This window comes from Spea bombifrons, chromosome 6, assembly GCF_027358695.1.
Source record: "Spea bombifrons isolate aSpeBom1 chromosome 6, aSpeBom1.2.pri, whole genome shotgun sequence".
NCBI classification, from domain to species: domain Eukaryota; kingdom Metazoa; phylum Chordata; class Amphibia; order Anura; family Pelobatidae; genus Spea; species Spea bombifrons.
The window spans coordinates 22,510,403-22,526,933 of record NC_071092.1 but is presented as its reverse complement, the minus strand read 5'-3'; the positions used below and the strand labels follow the sequence as shown (position 1 = coordinate 22,526,933).

The 16,531-nt window shown below is 41.9% G+C and overlaps 1 protein-coding gene across 1 annotated transcript; it reads right to left on the bottom strand.

Annotated features, from left to right (window-relative positions):
* Positions 1–5,100: 5,100 nt before the first annotated feature.
* Positions 5,101–9,594, bottom strand: PHF5A (PHD finger protein 5A). The gene is made up of 4 exons (XM_053469975.1): positions 9,478–9,594; positions 6,892–6,915; positions 5,645–5,811; positions 5,101–5,303 (listed from the first exon to the last, which is right to left on the bottom strand). The coding sequence occupies exons 1-4, from the start codon at positions 9,527–9,529 to the stop codon at positions 5,214–5,216; spliced, it is 333 nt and encodes a 110-aa protein (XP_053325950.1). The 5' UTR covers positions 9,530–9,594; the 3' UTR covers positions 5,101–5,213.
* Positions 9,595–16,531: the final 6,937 nt, after the last annotated feature.

Sequence of the window (16,531 nt, the reverse complement as noted above, 5' to 3'; positions counted from 1 at the left end):
ATTTAAACACTTTTTTTTAATAAAAGGTATGCTTGAGAAAAATATTTTGGTTTTATTTCCTTCTATTTTTCAACCTGCCCCCCAGTTATGCACATCTGTCCCAGAAGTGCCTTTTACCCCCTATATGCCACTGTGCCCCATGATATGGCTTTTAACCCTCTAAATGCCACAGTGCCCCATGATATGCCTTTTAACCCTATATGCCACTCTGCCCCATGATATGCCTTTTAACCCTATATGCCACTCTGGCACTTAGAGGGTTAAAAGGCATATTATGGGGAAGAGTGGCATATAGGGAGGTTTAAGGCATTTCAGGAGGCAGAGTGGCATTAAAGGGGTTAAAAGGCATTTCACAGAGCACTCTGCCTCCAGAAATGCCTTACACCCCCCATTTAACACTCCCCCTCCCTCCTCCAAACTTACCGGTGCTTCTGAGTTGGGGGGGGCGCATAACACAGGAGGGTCCAGGTCCCCTGCATCTGAGCCCCGGACTAAGCACCGGGGACTCAGAAGCACCGGTAAATTGGGGGGGGGGAGTTAACACAGGAGGATCCAGGTCCTCTGCATCGCTGCGGGGGATCTGGATCTTAGTCTCATAATCAGACCTATTTGAGGTCTGATTATAAGACGACCCTGATTATAAGACGAGGGGTATTTTTCAGAGCATTTGCTCTGGAAAAAACCTCGTCTTATAATCGAGCAAATACGGTAATATTTGGGCTGCTGAAAGTTAGGGGAGGTGGGGGTTAATTTAGGGGCAGTAATGGTTAATGGGGTGTTTAGGGTTAATTTAGGGGCAGTTATGGTTAATAGGGTGTTTAGGGTTAATTTAGGAGCAGCTGTGGTTAATGGGGTGTTTGTGGTTAATTTGAGGTAGTTGTGGTTAATGGTGTGTTTAGGGTTAATTTAGGGGCTGTTGTGGTTTTTGGGGTCTTTTGGGTTAATTTAGGGGTTGCTGTGGTTGATGGGGTGTTTGGGTTAATTTAGGAGCAGCTGTGGTTAATGGGGTGTTTAGGGTTAATTTAGGGGCAGTTATGGTTAATGGTGTGTTTAGGGTTAATTTAGGGTAGTTGTGGTTGATGGGGTGTTTAGGGTTAATTTAATGATGAGGACTGAGGGTTAATTTAATTAATTTAATAAAGTTAACTTAAGGTGCAGTTAGAGATAATGGGGGGCAAACTAAGGGGAGTCTAAATCCTGGGGGCAATGAAGGTTAACCCAGTACTTATATATAAAAGTATGGTGTCAGTGTGATGCGAACGGGTCTGTGACTCTATGAGGGCACTATGAGATATCTAGGGGGTAAAAGGCATACCTGGGGCGGACGGAGAGACATATCTGGGGGTATAAGGCATATACGGTATATAAGGCATATGTGGGGAGGGCAGTGTGGCATGTCTGGGGAGGACGGAGTGGTGTATCAGGGTGTATAAGGCATATCTGGAGGTAGAGTGGAGTGGCATATGTGGGGAGGGCAGCGTGGCATGTCTGGGAGGCAGTGTGGCATGTCTGGGGAGGATGGAGTGGTGTATCGGGGGGTGTAAGGCATATCAGGCACAGTGGCATTTGTGGGGGTAGAGTGGAGTGGCATATGTGGGGAGGGCAGCATGGCATGTCTGGGGAGGATGGAGTGGTGTATCAGGGGGTATAAGGCATATCAGGCACAGTGGCATATGTGGGAGGCAGCGTGGCAAGCCTGGGCTCAAATGTGCATAAATTGAGGGGGGTGGTTGGGAAATAAAGACAAGAAATGCATTTTATCAAAGTTTTTTTTATTCTGCTGTTTGTATTTAACATCATTTGTATTTTAAATAAATGAAAAATTTACATTCTTTTTTGTCCGATTAATCGAAAAAATAATCGGCCAACTAATCGATTATGAAAATAATAGTTGCAGCCCTAGAACATTCTCAATAGATCCTTGACAGATTCCTGAAAATGGTGTATTTTGTCAAATTAATAAAAGGCCTTATGTAGATTGGTATCGGCCACTGTTCCCAAGAGTATTAGTCTCAGAGGGGAGTAGCCACATTTTTTTTTTTTTTTGAGGTTTACTAACCAGCCGAGTTGTTGAAGAATCTGTGTCTAGTACCCGGCCGTATATACTTTTTTTTTTTTTTTTTTTTTTAAATTTAAAATTTTTATTAAATTTTTCACTTTTTCAATTTCGTCGAGTCAAGGATACAAGATAACATACATACAAAAAAAATATCAGTAGTAGCTGTGGTGATAAAATAAAGAATACAATGTGATACAAGGGCACAGCCCCTACAAAAGAAACATGAGCAGTAAGTTATACAGAAAGCCCAATCAAAATAAAGAAATAATCACGTCATCTCGGGACTCGACTAGGGAGTTATACTGATAATATACAGAAAATACAAAGAAAAAAAAGACAATACAAACCAAAATCAAAAGAGTGCTCTAATGAAATGGTACATTGACACGACCATAGGGAGAAAAAACGACGAAAATATCACATGACCACCTAACACAATCAGGAAAAGACCGGGCACAGACCCAAAGAAAAAAAAAAGAAAAAACCAGTGCGTTTAACTCTGCCACAACGGGGAAAGTTGGAGTTGTGACCAGGGAGCCCAGATTTTATCAAATAATGGCAGCAGTTGATCATTCTGGAACGACAATTTCTCTAAGAGATATGTTTGTTCCAACTGACGCAATATTTCAACAAACTGAGGGACAATAGTCGACTTCCAATTACGGGCTATCAATAGCTTGAAAGTCAAAAAAAAATGAATCACGAGTTTCCTAATACATAAGGGGATGTCATCTGGAAACATATGGAGTAATACTAATTGTGGTGTAAATGGGAGGTGTATGTGCAGGGTGGATTCTAAGAGATGCAATAGTCTATGCCAAAGCCGAGAAACAGGGGGGCAAAGCCACCAAATATGTAACATGGTACCTCTGTCTGGGCAACCCCGCCAACATAGAGGCGAGCACGTCGGGAACATGTGAGACAATCTAGCCGGGGTGAGGTACCATCTACAAGTTAATTTCTTTTGCAGCTCAATATGGTTGCTGCAATGTGATACCCCTCGCATCGCCTCCTCCGAGTCCAGCCACATTTCAAGAGGGAAGGAGGCGTCCAACTCTCGCTCCCATGCTAGCATATGTGGTAATTTGTTTTCCCACAGATGAGCTAAAAGCAAACTATAACAAATAGAAATCGTACCTCGTTGGGGGGAGAGTTTGGAGCAGAGTTGGACAGTCGGATCAGAGGAGGAAACATCAATGGTTATCGAAGACGAGCGAGATTGCAACAGATGTCTGATCTGTAAAAACTTGTAGAACTCGGAGGATGGCAACGCGTACGTAGAACTTAGGTCTAAAAAGGTCCGGAAAGAACCTTTGTCGAAAAGATCGCCCACCTTTAAGGGATAAAAAGCATACCAACACGAGAGGTTCAAATGCGGAATCAGTAACTCAAGAGAGGAAAGCGGAGTTGCTTTAGTAATATGCATTAAAACCGGGTTACGTTTAGCTAAGTGGGACCAGGTATGAAATGTACACAGCGTGGTGGGAGGGAGCGACGGAAGCTTCGGTCGATGAGAAGAAGGTAACCATAGAATCTGGGCAACGGAGTGTGGACGGACATAGGAATTTTCAAGGGCCACCCATTGCGGTAAATGTCCTTGGTAATGAAATAGAGTGGTTTGTGCCAGAATAGTTGCATGGTAATAAGATAAAACATCTGGTGCACCTAAACCCCCCTTGAACCTGGGAGAGTGGAAAGCGTGTGTGGAGATACGTTTATGACCCTTGAAATTAATAAAAGAATTGAGAACCATCTGAATTTGATATAAAACTTTACGGGGGACAACGGTCGGGACTGCTCTAAAGATGTATAGAAGGCGTGGCAAAAGCATCATTTTGACAGAAGCTATGCGCCCTAACCAGGATAAATCAAAGGGGCGCCACCTATCTAGATCTTGCGAGGCCTGTTTCCAAGTGGAGCAAATGTTAAAGTCATTAAGCTTAGATAACAGGCGAGGAAGTTTACCCGGCCGTATATACTGATGAACTTCCATACATGACTGAAAAGATTAAGCTACCCCCCCCCCCCCAAATAGGAGGCCTGGCGTCCAGACTCAGAGAGGCTGTTCCTCTCGCTTTATTCTTAGGCAAGTGGCCTCTATAAACATAAGTGTGCCCATTACTTGATGTTTAGAAAAATTAAGCTAGAGGATTCTTGCACTGAAGAAACAAGCATTTGTCTCCTGAGACCGCTCCAACAGGTCTTCACTGAAATAAATCCTTCCCCAGGAAACAAATTCCACACAGCTTATTCTTACATGTGGAGTCAGCCACCCATGACTTTAGCCAAAGGGCTCTTCATGCAACTACTGACAAGGCAAAGGTCCTAGCCACCCTATGAATAGACAACAGCTCACAAAAGTCCACAGCAGCTGAGATATCAGTCTTAGGTCCAGATCCTAACTTCCTCAGTCTCTGCAGACATAACTTGAACAGCCTACAGCGGCTGCCGCAATACTAAGACGGCCGCAGCTGACTTGAAAGCCTTCTTGACGGCTCCTTTTCTGCCGTCCAGTCCATATGCCCCTAGAAGTGAGCATCTTCCAAGGAATGGTACATCATCTCATGGCCAGCCACACCTGCCTAAAGAATTGCAAGATAGCCGTCTCGAATGGAAAAGGCTACTTAACTCTTTTAGATGTTTGAAGTCTTCCCTGGGGTGATTTCAAGGTTCTGTAATCTGACTTTTGAAACAGGAAAAGTTCTAGGCCTCAGAGTAACTGGCAAAGAACTTTTTAGCTCTCGTCAAGACCTCTTCTGGCATCTCCAATGTCATCCTTACAGTTGAGTTCACTAGAGGAGCATACACACCTTCACCTCTGGGACAAACCACAGGAGGGGAACTTGTCCAAAGGCTCATCACCAGGGAGGCCCAGGCAGTCATTCCAGCGTCCACCCCAGGACCCATGACTGGCTTTAGGCCCCCCAATTGCTCTACCGGGAGGTATCTGACTGTTTAACGGTTAGCTAAATGTGCAGCAATTCTAAGTGAAAAATCACTCTCTTTAGTTCCACACACACACACACACAAAAAAATATGAATGCATTTGTAAAAAGACACTTTAATCAACATAACTTTAAAAAAAATACATGTAGTTGCTACAAATGTCCTTCTTAAACACTATTTTCAGCCACTTGAATCAACCAGGTCCAGGTTACCTCTTCTTAAACCCATATTTTTTCCTCTCGTAGAATAGATCTGTTTTAGAACTTCCCAAATTCACAATTTTGGGACAGCCATCTCTCTGGAAAAAAATAAACCGAATGGAATAAAGTATTAGAACTGAACTCTGATATTAAAATTAAGCCACATACATATTTGAAATACACAAAGTCATCCAGGTGTATTCTGGTTATTCTATCCAGTTAACTGACAAAGGAGCCTGGTACATTGGACACAGAAGCTGAATACTTAAATAAAAAAGGTAAAATAGCTCAATTATTCCACAGAATTCTTCTGCAATAAAATATTTCATATAATTGAATATAAGGTGCATGGATGTCAGGAATAAAGGGCTTCTTAAAACCCCAGGATCAGGGTTTATAATCTCTACCTAAAATACTGAGAGCTGCACTCATCACTTACATCCTTCTCCTGAATTGTGCACTCCTTACAGTAGTAAGCATCAGATACACCGGGACCTCCACAGATAACACAGCGTCCCTGGTAAGAGCCATAGTTGCACTCATCACAAATCCGGACAAGTGTGCAAGGCCTTACATAGGAATCACAGATCACGCACTTTCCATCACCTGAAGGAAAAAAAAATTAAGGAAAACGTGACAAAAAAAAAAGACTCAAACCTGACTCTATCCTCTCAACAGAAACGGTAGTTTTACATCTTACTATATTGATCCATTTTAAATTCAAAAAAATCTCTTAATTTGTAGTTATTTTTTTTATTTATAATTGCATTACATAATAGGGTTGATAAGACATAGGAATCTTTATATTTGAAATATCATAAAACACAGTGTCCACATCAATGGCAGCTGTATATTAGCTGTTTGGTGGTTATTCTGGTTCTGTTAAACAGACAAACACACTGCCGACTTATACTGCCTTGTGGTAAACCACGTAACGATTCCATAAATCACCTACCCAGACATGCTAATGAAAGTGTATGGATGAACAGACTACAGTAGCATTGCTATAAATGATCAGCTCAGTGTGGTGATTGGTCACCAAAAATATCACAAATGAAAACAATGGCAGCCTCTAGGTCGGCAGATAAAGGAACTATACTTTCACAAAATGAGATAATACCAAGTTTTCTTCAGTGCTGATCTACATTACTGTATACACCAAGATCATCAGAGTCCTTCTGGGTGATTAACAATTAGCCATTCGGCAGTATAATGAGGAGTATGGTTGTTTGTCTAGTAGACTGGGCTAAGAAAACAGAGCTAGAACACAAATGGATATGGATGTATGAAAGTATACTGTAAAAATAACTAAACAGCATTTTTGAACTTATGTTTAATCACATGCTAGTAATTAAATTTGGTGGCACTTTCCCTTTAAACTAGCTATCTACGAGGAGCTGAATTTACCCAGGAAGGAAAATAGTCTCCCCGAGGTAAAGTGTACACCGTCTATAAGGGCGTCCGCCAAAATGTAACTGTACAAAAACTATTAAAATTGGCGGGACCTCCCAGTTCTCCCAACCTCAGCAAGGGATGGACAATTTCAGAACTACATACAGAAGTCTGTCAGCATAAATACTGTTTTTATTTAAAACATAGATTAGTTACTCGGATCCTTAACAATAAGAAAATAGAAACAGGAAGACATAGCAAAAACCACCTTTGTTCTTACTAGTAGATACTTACATTTTTCACACAGTCTGCCGATGGCTGCAATGGAAAGAGAACATGTTAATCAGCAGTCACACCCGATACATATTACAAATGAACGTATGCATTCACCATATTATATTCCTACCAACAAGAAGTTACAAATCTGTGTTTCATGTAAAACGTTTTGATTTCAAAGGAAGCGCCTTCCTACCTTTTTCACCCCATTTTGGAAGAATGCATATTAACTAGGGCTGCAACAACTAATCGATAAAATCGATAATAATCGATAATGAAATTCGTTGGCAACGAATTTCATTATCGATTAGTTGAATCGATTATTATCGATTATAAAATGAGGGTTTTTTCAGAGCAAACGCTCTGAAAAATCCCCCTCATTATATAATAGTTTAGTCTGACTCACCGTCTCACAGCAGCAGCTCCTACTTACTCCCCCTCCCTGTAATCACTGTGACAACTGGCCCCGCCCCTTCCTTCTCCAGGCCAGAACCACATGGCTGTGACACTCATCTAACTGTAAGTATGTGTGTATATATATATATATATATATATATATTTGGGCTACTGAAAGTTAGGGGAGGTGGGGGTTAATTTAAGGGCAGTTATGGTTAGTGGGGTGTTTAGGGTTAATTTAGGGGCAGTTATGGTTAATTGGGTGTTTAGGGTTAATTTAGGGGCAGTTATGTTAATAGGGTGTTTAGGGTTAATTTAGGAGCAGCTGTGGTTAATGGGGTGTTTGGGGTTAATTTGAGGCAGTTGTGGTTAATGGTGTGTTTAGGGTTAATTTAGGGGATGCTGTGGTTGATGGGGTCTTTAGGGTTAATTTAGGGGATGCTGTGGTTAAGGCAGTGTTAAGGGTTAATTTAGGGGCAGTTATGGTTAATGGGGAGTTTAGGGTTAATTTAGGGGAATCTAAATCCTGGGGGCAGTGAAGTGACATATCTGGGGGTATAAGGTATATACAGTATATAAGGCATATGTGGGGAAGGCAGTGTGGCATGTCTGGGGAGGACGGAGTGGTGTATCAGGTTGTATAAGGCATATCTGGGGGTAGAGTGGCATATCTGGGGGTAGAGAAGTGGCATGTCTGGGAGGCAGGGTGGCATGTCTGGGGAGGATGGAGTGGGGTATCAGGGGATATAAGGCGTATCAGGCACAGTGGCAGATGTGGGAGGCAGCGTGGCGTGGCAGATGTGGGAGGCAGCGTGGCGTGGCAGATGTGGGAGGCAGCGTGGCGTGGCAGATGTGGGAGGCAGCGTGGCAGATGTGGGAGGCAGCGTGGAGTGGCAGAAATGGGAGGCAGCGTGGAGTGGCAGATGTGGGAGGCAACGTGGAGTGGCAGATGTGGGAGGCAGCGTGGAGTGCTGTGGTAGGCAGCGTGGCATATGTGGGGGGGCAGCATGGCATGTCTGGGAGGCAGCGTAGCAAGCCTGGGCTCAAATGTGCATATATTGGGGGGCTGGTTGGGAAATAAAGACAAGAAATGTATTATCAAAGTTTTTTTATTCTGCTGTTTGTATTTAACATCATTTGTTTAGTAAATTATTTTAAATAAAGGAAAAATTTACATTCATTTTTTTTATCCGATTAATCGAAAAAATAATCGGCCAACTAATCGATTATTAAAATAATCGTTAGTTGCAGCCCTAATATTAACACCTTCTCAACCAAGGACGTACTATGTCTAGGCAAACAAGGACGTAATAGTACGTACTATGGTTTTTAGAAACGCCATGAAACAACCTGGGTTGTCCTCTGCAAATAATGGAGAAGGCCCAAACAGATTTTCAGCAATTCTCTTTCAGGGATGTCAGTCATGACAATACCGCAAACAAAATTAAAAGTACAAAGGTTCCCAGGGCGTCTATCCAGGATGTCCTGAGACCTCTGATGAGCCCCCTCTGGAGGCTGACCACAAGTAATGCGATAAGCAATGCCAGGCAACAGAGCCTTCTGTGAATAACACAAATGGGGCATTTAATTAAAAATTAGACATATTTCATATTAAGAATAATAATAATGACATACTTAAGTGAGACTTAAGGTTTACCACCCAGTTTCCAAACATAGATCCATTAGTGTAAGTCTGTCAGACCTAGTTTTGCCATACTCTTTGAATATGTACTCTAAGGAGTGCTGAGTAAATTGCTGCCGTTATATAAATAAAAGATTATATTACTAGAAGCAAAAAACTCGACAGGGTTAGCCCTTGATAATGTATAGCGAACGTGTTAAAACTGCAGCTCGCCTGCAAAGTCAGTTTAGTGAAAGCCCTATCTGCAAGTTGCTGGGAGGAAGCAGCAGACACAAAGTGTGGACAATCACATTTATAAAACCTCACTACAAAGAGGCCTAAGACTCACAGCACTCTTACGTAACCACAATCTACAAAAACTAACACTAAACGTACATCTGTTCGGTTATGTGAATAAGCTTACGGTACACATTAACCCTCTGTTCTTAAAGGCCATGCATTATGAATAAATGAGAGTCCGCCATTTCTGAACTAATCGGTTTGTATCGTATCCTTTCGATGAAAAACACGCGAATATGTTTTCCGCACGAAAAGCTCGATCACTACATCTGTAACCAAACACTCACCCACTCCAGCCTGCTTTCTACAGAAAATCAAATCAGGGTGATGTTTCGCCATACTGTATCGGGCGCCGCATACAGAACACCCGCGCTGCTTCTGCGTTCCAAGCCTCGATCTGAATCCAAACGACTCTCACATCCGCCTCGAGGTTACCAATGGAGTGTTAAATGCTCGAGACAGAAATGCATCTTGCAGTGTTCTCTAACACTTTAGATTGACCGCTGTAGATTGAATTAAACTAACTTTCCGAGTGTCATACAGACATATGTGTTCCTCTTGCTAAGGAAAGGTGAATGGAGATGCGTATGAAAAATGTGTACTGTTATATATGTGTTTATATATACCCACCAACGTCCTTTTATCAAATCAGTAAAAGACCCATCCAGTTAGCATAAAATATGCTGTTTTAGCATCAGCTGCAAAAATGAGCATATGCCCAATAATATAAATACGAAACCAATAAGCGAGCCATAATATTCCGAGACCGCTCTATTTTATTATTGAACAATGATTTTCGTTTGGTGGCAAGCATTGCATTGGATAAAAAATGGCCTTGCACTCATATAAGCATAGTCTCACCATACTTTTACTCACCGCCGCTAAGGCGACGATTCGCAGGTTTTGGAAACAGCAGTGCTCCCCGCCGATCTCGGCGTGGCTCTCCCGGGTTAACTTTATCCACCAGATGGAGGAAATGGTTATGTCTTCTAGGGGTCTTGACCACAAGCATGGCCTGAAATGGCTACCCTGGCAGTCCTTTTTCACGTCTCCGTCATTCCACTCACTCATCTCTAACACTCCAACCGCATGACCCTCGATATTCTCAACGGCCAGACCCCTTGGGTTCGCTTCTTATTTTCTCTGACACCTCTCTTGGTAGGGACAACACCTTAGATCTAGGCACCTACTACTTACCTTATTTGAGTACAAGCACTTTGGTTCCCACATCTCCACCGGACGGGACGGGACTTTTGGTCCCACATATTTGAGTTTCTTTGTTTTTTTATGTTTCATTTCATGTATTGTATTATCAGGGTTTTCACATCCGCAGCTAGGCATTCTCATCACACAGTCATCTCGGCGCCCGATGGTGTTGTGATTCGTATCCAGATACCCTAGATCGACCTACTCAGTAATAGCAAATGTGTTTTTTATGCCATGCGACTTTTGTATCCTCTCGGGGTACGGGTTGTCTTTTGACTCTTTTATTTTATGGTCCGCACTCTGTACCTGCTGTATCACACACCCATTATTTCTGTACCTATGTTGTATACTTTGTGCAGACTGTCATGATACCAATGTATCTTTACAATGCCTTGTATCCTTTTTACATGTCTTTTAATAAACTGTGAACTGTTAAAAAAATAAAAGGCCTTGCATGCTTTAAAAGTGAAAATAACTATGTAAAGGGTACATAAGAAAACAAAAAATAGAGGCGATTAAACAGATTGTAAATATATCATATATTGTGCCCATATCTTTTCATAGGAATGGCGGGTGTTGGACACCATGTGTGAGTTCCATCTTGTGGGGGATTCACATACAACTGGTGTCTACCTATTGACAATTTAGTTCCTAAGAAAATATATCATGCTAAGGGGAGTGGACGCTGGCAGAACTGGTGTCGTCCCAAGTAAAGACTGGGCACCTTCCACTTTGTAATTTTGGGCAAGTTTACCATATGCTACATGATTCTTATGCTATGACAATCCCTAAGAAAATATGTAATCACTTTAAAAAGATAAGGGTTTCTCAATAAGGGTTCTTGTTCCATCACTTGTGAAAGATGACTTTTTGGCAGGACATTCTTCCCTCTTTCACTAATAGTAATAGGTGCCTGCAAATAATTATTGATGGTAAATGACTTGATCTTTTAAATAATGATTTATTGAGTTTTTGGTTTAAAGAAATCGGTAGGCAGGGGAGTAAGGGAATGGGGGAAAGGGAGGAACAGAATGGGGAGGGAAAAACATGACAGGAGCAGCAATCCCCGTCGCAGCGGGGTATAAACAAATCACCCATTGTAGGTGTACTACAGAGGTCATTTTAGGTCACATTTATTGCTATCAAATAACAACTGGTCTGTAGAAGTCCATCTACAGCTTTCTCTTGCTGCTGGAGAAGCCTGAAATAAAAGTGGGTTAGGCCAGGGGCGTAACTAGAAGCCTCAGGGCCCCGGTGCGAGAATCTGTTAAGGGCCCCTCCCCAACCCAATCTACCCTCCTCTCACACCATCTACACCCTCTCCCCCCCTTCTCAGGCTATCTACCCTATCCCTACCCCCTTCTATCTACTTTTTTTCCCCCTTTTATTCGCCAACCTGACCCCCCCCAGTTATGCACATCTGCCCCAGGCTTGCCACTCTGCCCCTGATATGCCTTTTAACCCCCTATATGCCTCTCTGCCTCCAGAAATGCCTTATACCCCTATACGCCACTCTGGTTAAAAGGCATATAATGGGACAGAGTGGCATATAAGGGGGTATAAGGCATTTCTAGAGGCAGAGTGGCATATAGGGGGTTAAAAGGCATTTATAGAGACAGAGTGGTATATAGGGGTTAAAAGGCATTTATAGCGGCAGAGTGGTATATAGGGGTTAAAAGGCATTTCTGGAGACAGAGTGGCATAAAGGGGGTTAAAAGGCATATCATGGGGCACTCTGCCTCCAGAAAAGCCTTATGCCCCCCTATATGCCACTCTGCCTCCCCGATATGCTTTATACCCTCCTATATGCCACTCTGGTGAGAGGAGGCGGAGCTTTCACCCTTCACGCTGCTCCCATCACTATGCGGCCATCAGATTGCTGGGAATGTAATCTAAACAGCCGATGCGTGCTGATGCCGCCGGCCGGAGCTACTTTAACACTTTTTTTTATGTAATATGGCAAGCTGGATCGGCTTGCCATATAAAGTAAAAAAAATAAGTATTAAAGCAGAACCGGCCGGCGGCATCAGCACACATCGGCCGTTTAGATTACATTCCCAGCAATCTGATGGCCGCATAGTGATGGGAGCAGCGTGAGGGGTGAAAGGTCCGTGCGAGGGGGCGGAGCTTTCACCCTTCACGCTGCTCCCATCACTAGGCGGCCATCGCACACAGCTGCTGGGTGCTGATGCCGCCGGCCGGCGCTGCTTTAATACATTTTTAAAATGTAATATGGCAAGCCGGACCAGCTTGCCATATTAAATTAAAAAAAGTATTATAGTAGCGCCGGCCGGCCGCATCAGCACCCAGCGGCCGCTTAGATTAGATTTCGGGCAGCCTGGGGGGCAATTGTCCCCCTGCCCAGCCCGCCCCTGGCGCCGGAGGCAGCTTCAAATCCCGCTCTGCCGGCCGAATCTACGGGCCCACCGGGAAATTTCCGGTCCGGCCCTGCTTGGGCCCCCTTGAGTGGCAGAACTCCAGGGCCCGGTCGCAGTTGCGACCCCGGTAGCTCCGCCACTGGGTTAGGCCTATCACTTACAAATGAAATACAGACCAATAGTAGTATCAGCCTCTATCACAGCTGTAAGGGCGCCGGCCGCTAACCATACTCCCAGCTCCGCCTCTATTCTGCCCCCCAAAAGGTGTTTGAATTTGGATATCTGAAATGTTGAGAGGTATGTGGATGTTGTAAAAAAATGTTAAGGAACATAAACTGGAGGGAGCGAAACTATACTTACTGTCTTTTAGTAAAGGCTTTGCTGAGAACTGGAAAACAAACGTAGGCTATGTGAAGAGGAAGTTCCTTTGCTATAGCGCTGCTTTATATGGACTTTTTATAGGAATTCACAAGGAGGGTGCCATTCAAAACATTTTGCAGCTAAAGAGTTGTGTTAAGGATGCTTTGTGACTTGCTAGGAACCTGCCTGATACTGAGAAAGGGACAGGTCACTGTGCATGACATTTGGTGAGCCGCAGTTGCTTAAACACTACCCTACAGTATCTTTGATATTCTCCAGGAGAAAAACTAATCCTATCCCCGGCGTCTGCCCTCTTAGCCCCTGGACTTTTGTTGTATTCCTTTCACCCCACTCACTCTTTACCTACCATTTTAGATTGTAAGCATGTTTCAGCAGGGCCCTCCTCACCTATTGTTTCTGTAAGTCAAATTGTTATGTTATATACTACTTGTTATGTCCTGTCTACCCATTGTAGACCGCTACAGAATATGATGGCGCTATATAACACAATAAATAAAAACCCCTAATACCCAGGTGCAATGATGCATTTACCATTGGGCCTAGGCCAGTGATCCCCATTTGCCCCCTCCTTGTCAGAGTCTGCATTGCCTTAAAAGGCTTGTTATAATGAAATATGGGATATTCCCCCTTACGAAAAATTACTGCAGTTTTTCTGAAGTAATACTGCTATTTTTTGGACATGAAAAAACTGCAATACTGCACTTTTACTGCAGTATTACTGCACATTTACTGCAGTTTTACTGCATTTGTACTTCACTGTACTGCAGTTGTACTGCAGTTATTTTTGTACGGAAGTACAAATGCAATAAAGCTGCAGTACATTGAACTACAACTGTAGGTTTGCAATATAAAAAAAAAAAAGTGCGGTAAATGTGCAGTAATACTGCAGTACAGTGAAGTACAAATGCAGTAAAACTGCAGTAAATGTGCAGTAATACTGCAGTAAAAGTGCAGTATTGCAGTTTTTTCACGTCCAAAAAATAGCAGTATTACTTCAGAAAAACTGCAGTAATTTTTTTGTGCTCCTGAATATGACAGATCAAAGATCTCCCCTGTAACTGGCCCATTGAGCAGCAGGAGAGCGATCTACCACCCGGTTAGGCAGCAGGGGGACTGCCGCCATAAGCCTTCACTGCACAGGTGTAATTCCTACCGCTATTCCACAATCTATGTGCTCCTGGAACATTTTACTTTTTTGCCATTCCTTCTATATACAATTGTATCAATATATGCTTGTTTGTGAAGGTTTTACGTATAGTGTTTTTATTCACTGTACATGTTATAAACATATATATTTGGTTTATTGGACTAAGCTCAAGATCCAAAAAGTGTAAACACTATTACAAATGAAGGGTCGGTGCCCCTATTAGAAATTTTCAGGCCCACTATGAATTTAGGACTATGTCCCCACTGTGTCATAGCCTATAATGATAACCTCCAAGGTGCCCTCCATGTTAAAATAAAAAGCCTCCCCCGTTGTCCCTTTTTTTCCTCAGGGATTTTTGTCCATATGGACATGACGGCATCACGCAGGTGCTGCAGATTTGTCGGCTGCACATCCATGATGCAAATCTCCCGTTCCACCACATCCCAAAGGTGCACTATTGGATGGAGATCTGGTGACTGTGGAGGCCATTGGAGTACAGTGAACTCATTGTCATGTTCAAGAAACCAATTTGAGATGATGTAAGCTTTGTGACATGGTGCATTATCCTGCTGGAAGTAACCATCAGAAGATGGGTACACTGTGGTCATAAAGGGATGGACATGGTGTCAGATATTTTATGATAGAAAACATGTATTCCATATATTCTGTACTTTACATGAACACAAAATGGAGTCAGAGCCATTTTATTTTACTTAATCATGTAGTGATTATTTCTTTTTGTCCTTGTTCCCTCTATAATTGAGAACAAAGGAGTATTCATGTATAATGATGTTTCAGCGTATATATGATACAATTAATGTTATCTTCCATGAGAAAGTTAAGGAGTAGACACTGCATATCCTTAGGAATGTAAATTGGAATGGGGGATACATGGTAAGACTACCAAGACCTGAGTTATTATCTAGGAAGTAACACCTGGCGATAAGGGTGACCAAGGATAAATTCCAAACACATATGTAATGGTTTTAAGTTAATTCTTAGACCAGAGCGTCTCTCACAGGTAAATTAAGAAATTACAACAGTGTAAATATGAGTAGAAATCCTAATTATAATGGGTAAAACCCACCGTTATGATTGGAGAATTCCAATCAAGAGGTGGAGGCTTTAATAAGCCCTGTCTTTAAAAGTTTATGTCTTGAATAAAAAAAAGAGATCTTACCTTAAAGAAGGCACCCTGAAATGGACAGACCCTGACGGATTTATTCACCAAATTTACCCCAGAGAATTGGAATCTTAAGATTCTGGCACCATATTCCACTCTTGGAGTTACTTTGAGTTCTAACCTATATAAAACTGGTAGAAAGTTATATTCTTTCCACTTAATTTCTTGCCAATGAACCTGGATTAATTTCTACAAGGACCAGGTGGGACAACAGCAACAAGTGGTGGTAATTCTAATTGTTTTATTATTCTGAATAGAGGTGAATTTTGTCTTCTTCGTATAGAATTCCCTGTTTCTGGGAAATAGTATATTGCATTATTGTATATGACGGCTTGTGAGACTGCAGCTTATAACCCGTGATAATAACAATAATGAAAAGGTATTTTTACCTATAGATGAAGTTTGACATTATTTGCATCTATTAGGAACTTCACTAATACTCTTAGACACAATTAAATTATTTTTAATTTGTTATATTAGTTGAACTAATATTAGAGAGATAGTGATATCTTTATTACTGCCCTGATTATTATCAATTTTTGGTTGCTGAGTGGGATGGAAATTAATTGTGTGTTAGACTCATAAAGTAGTAATTCATATTGATAACTATCGATAATATACTGTATTTGAATTGATTCATTTTTGACATGTTTTAAGAACTTTGTGTTTTATATTATGTACTGTTTGACTCATATATAGATTTTATAAATTGTATTTACAATATATAATATTTTTGATTGACTATCTTGGTGATATATATCTGATTTGAATTATGATTTTTGGCGATCTGAAAGGATTTAGGATCGGAGATAAAATATAGGGTATCTCCTTAAATTAGTATTGTGGATGTGGTACTACAATATTTGGTAGCGTCGTTATTTTACGTATGTGATAAAATATTGGTTTTGCCTATGTTGTCTCATTAATATCCCTAACAATGGTCAGCAACAATACTCAGGTAACCTGTCACAAAATGTGCCAAGAAAATGTCCCCCACACCATTACACCACCACCACCAACAGCCTGAACCGTTGATAAAAGGCTGG

Bases quoted from the DNA above. Each gene is read 5' to 3' on its own strand.
- PHF5A (XM_053469975.1), bottom strand. From the start codon at position 9,529: ATGGCGAAACATCACCCTGATTTGATTTTCTGTAGAAAGCAGGCTGGA. The intron at 6,916-9,477 runs GTGAGTGTTTGG...TTTCCATTGCAG, and splicing joins TAGAAAGCAGGCTGGAGTGG to CCATCGGCAGACTGTGTGAA. The intron at 5,304-5,644 runs GTAAGTGATGAG...ATTTTTTTCCAG, and splicing joins GCACAATTCAGGAGAAGGAT to AGAGATGGCTGTCCCAAAAT.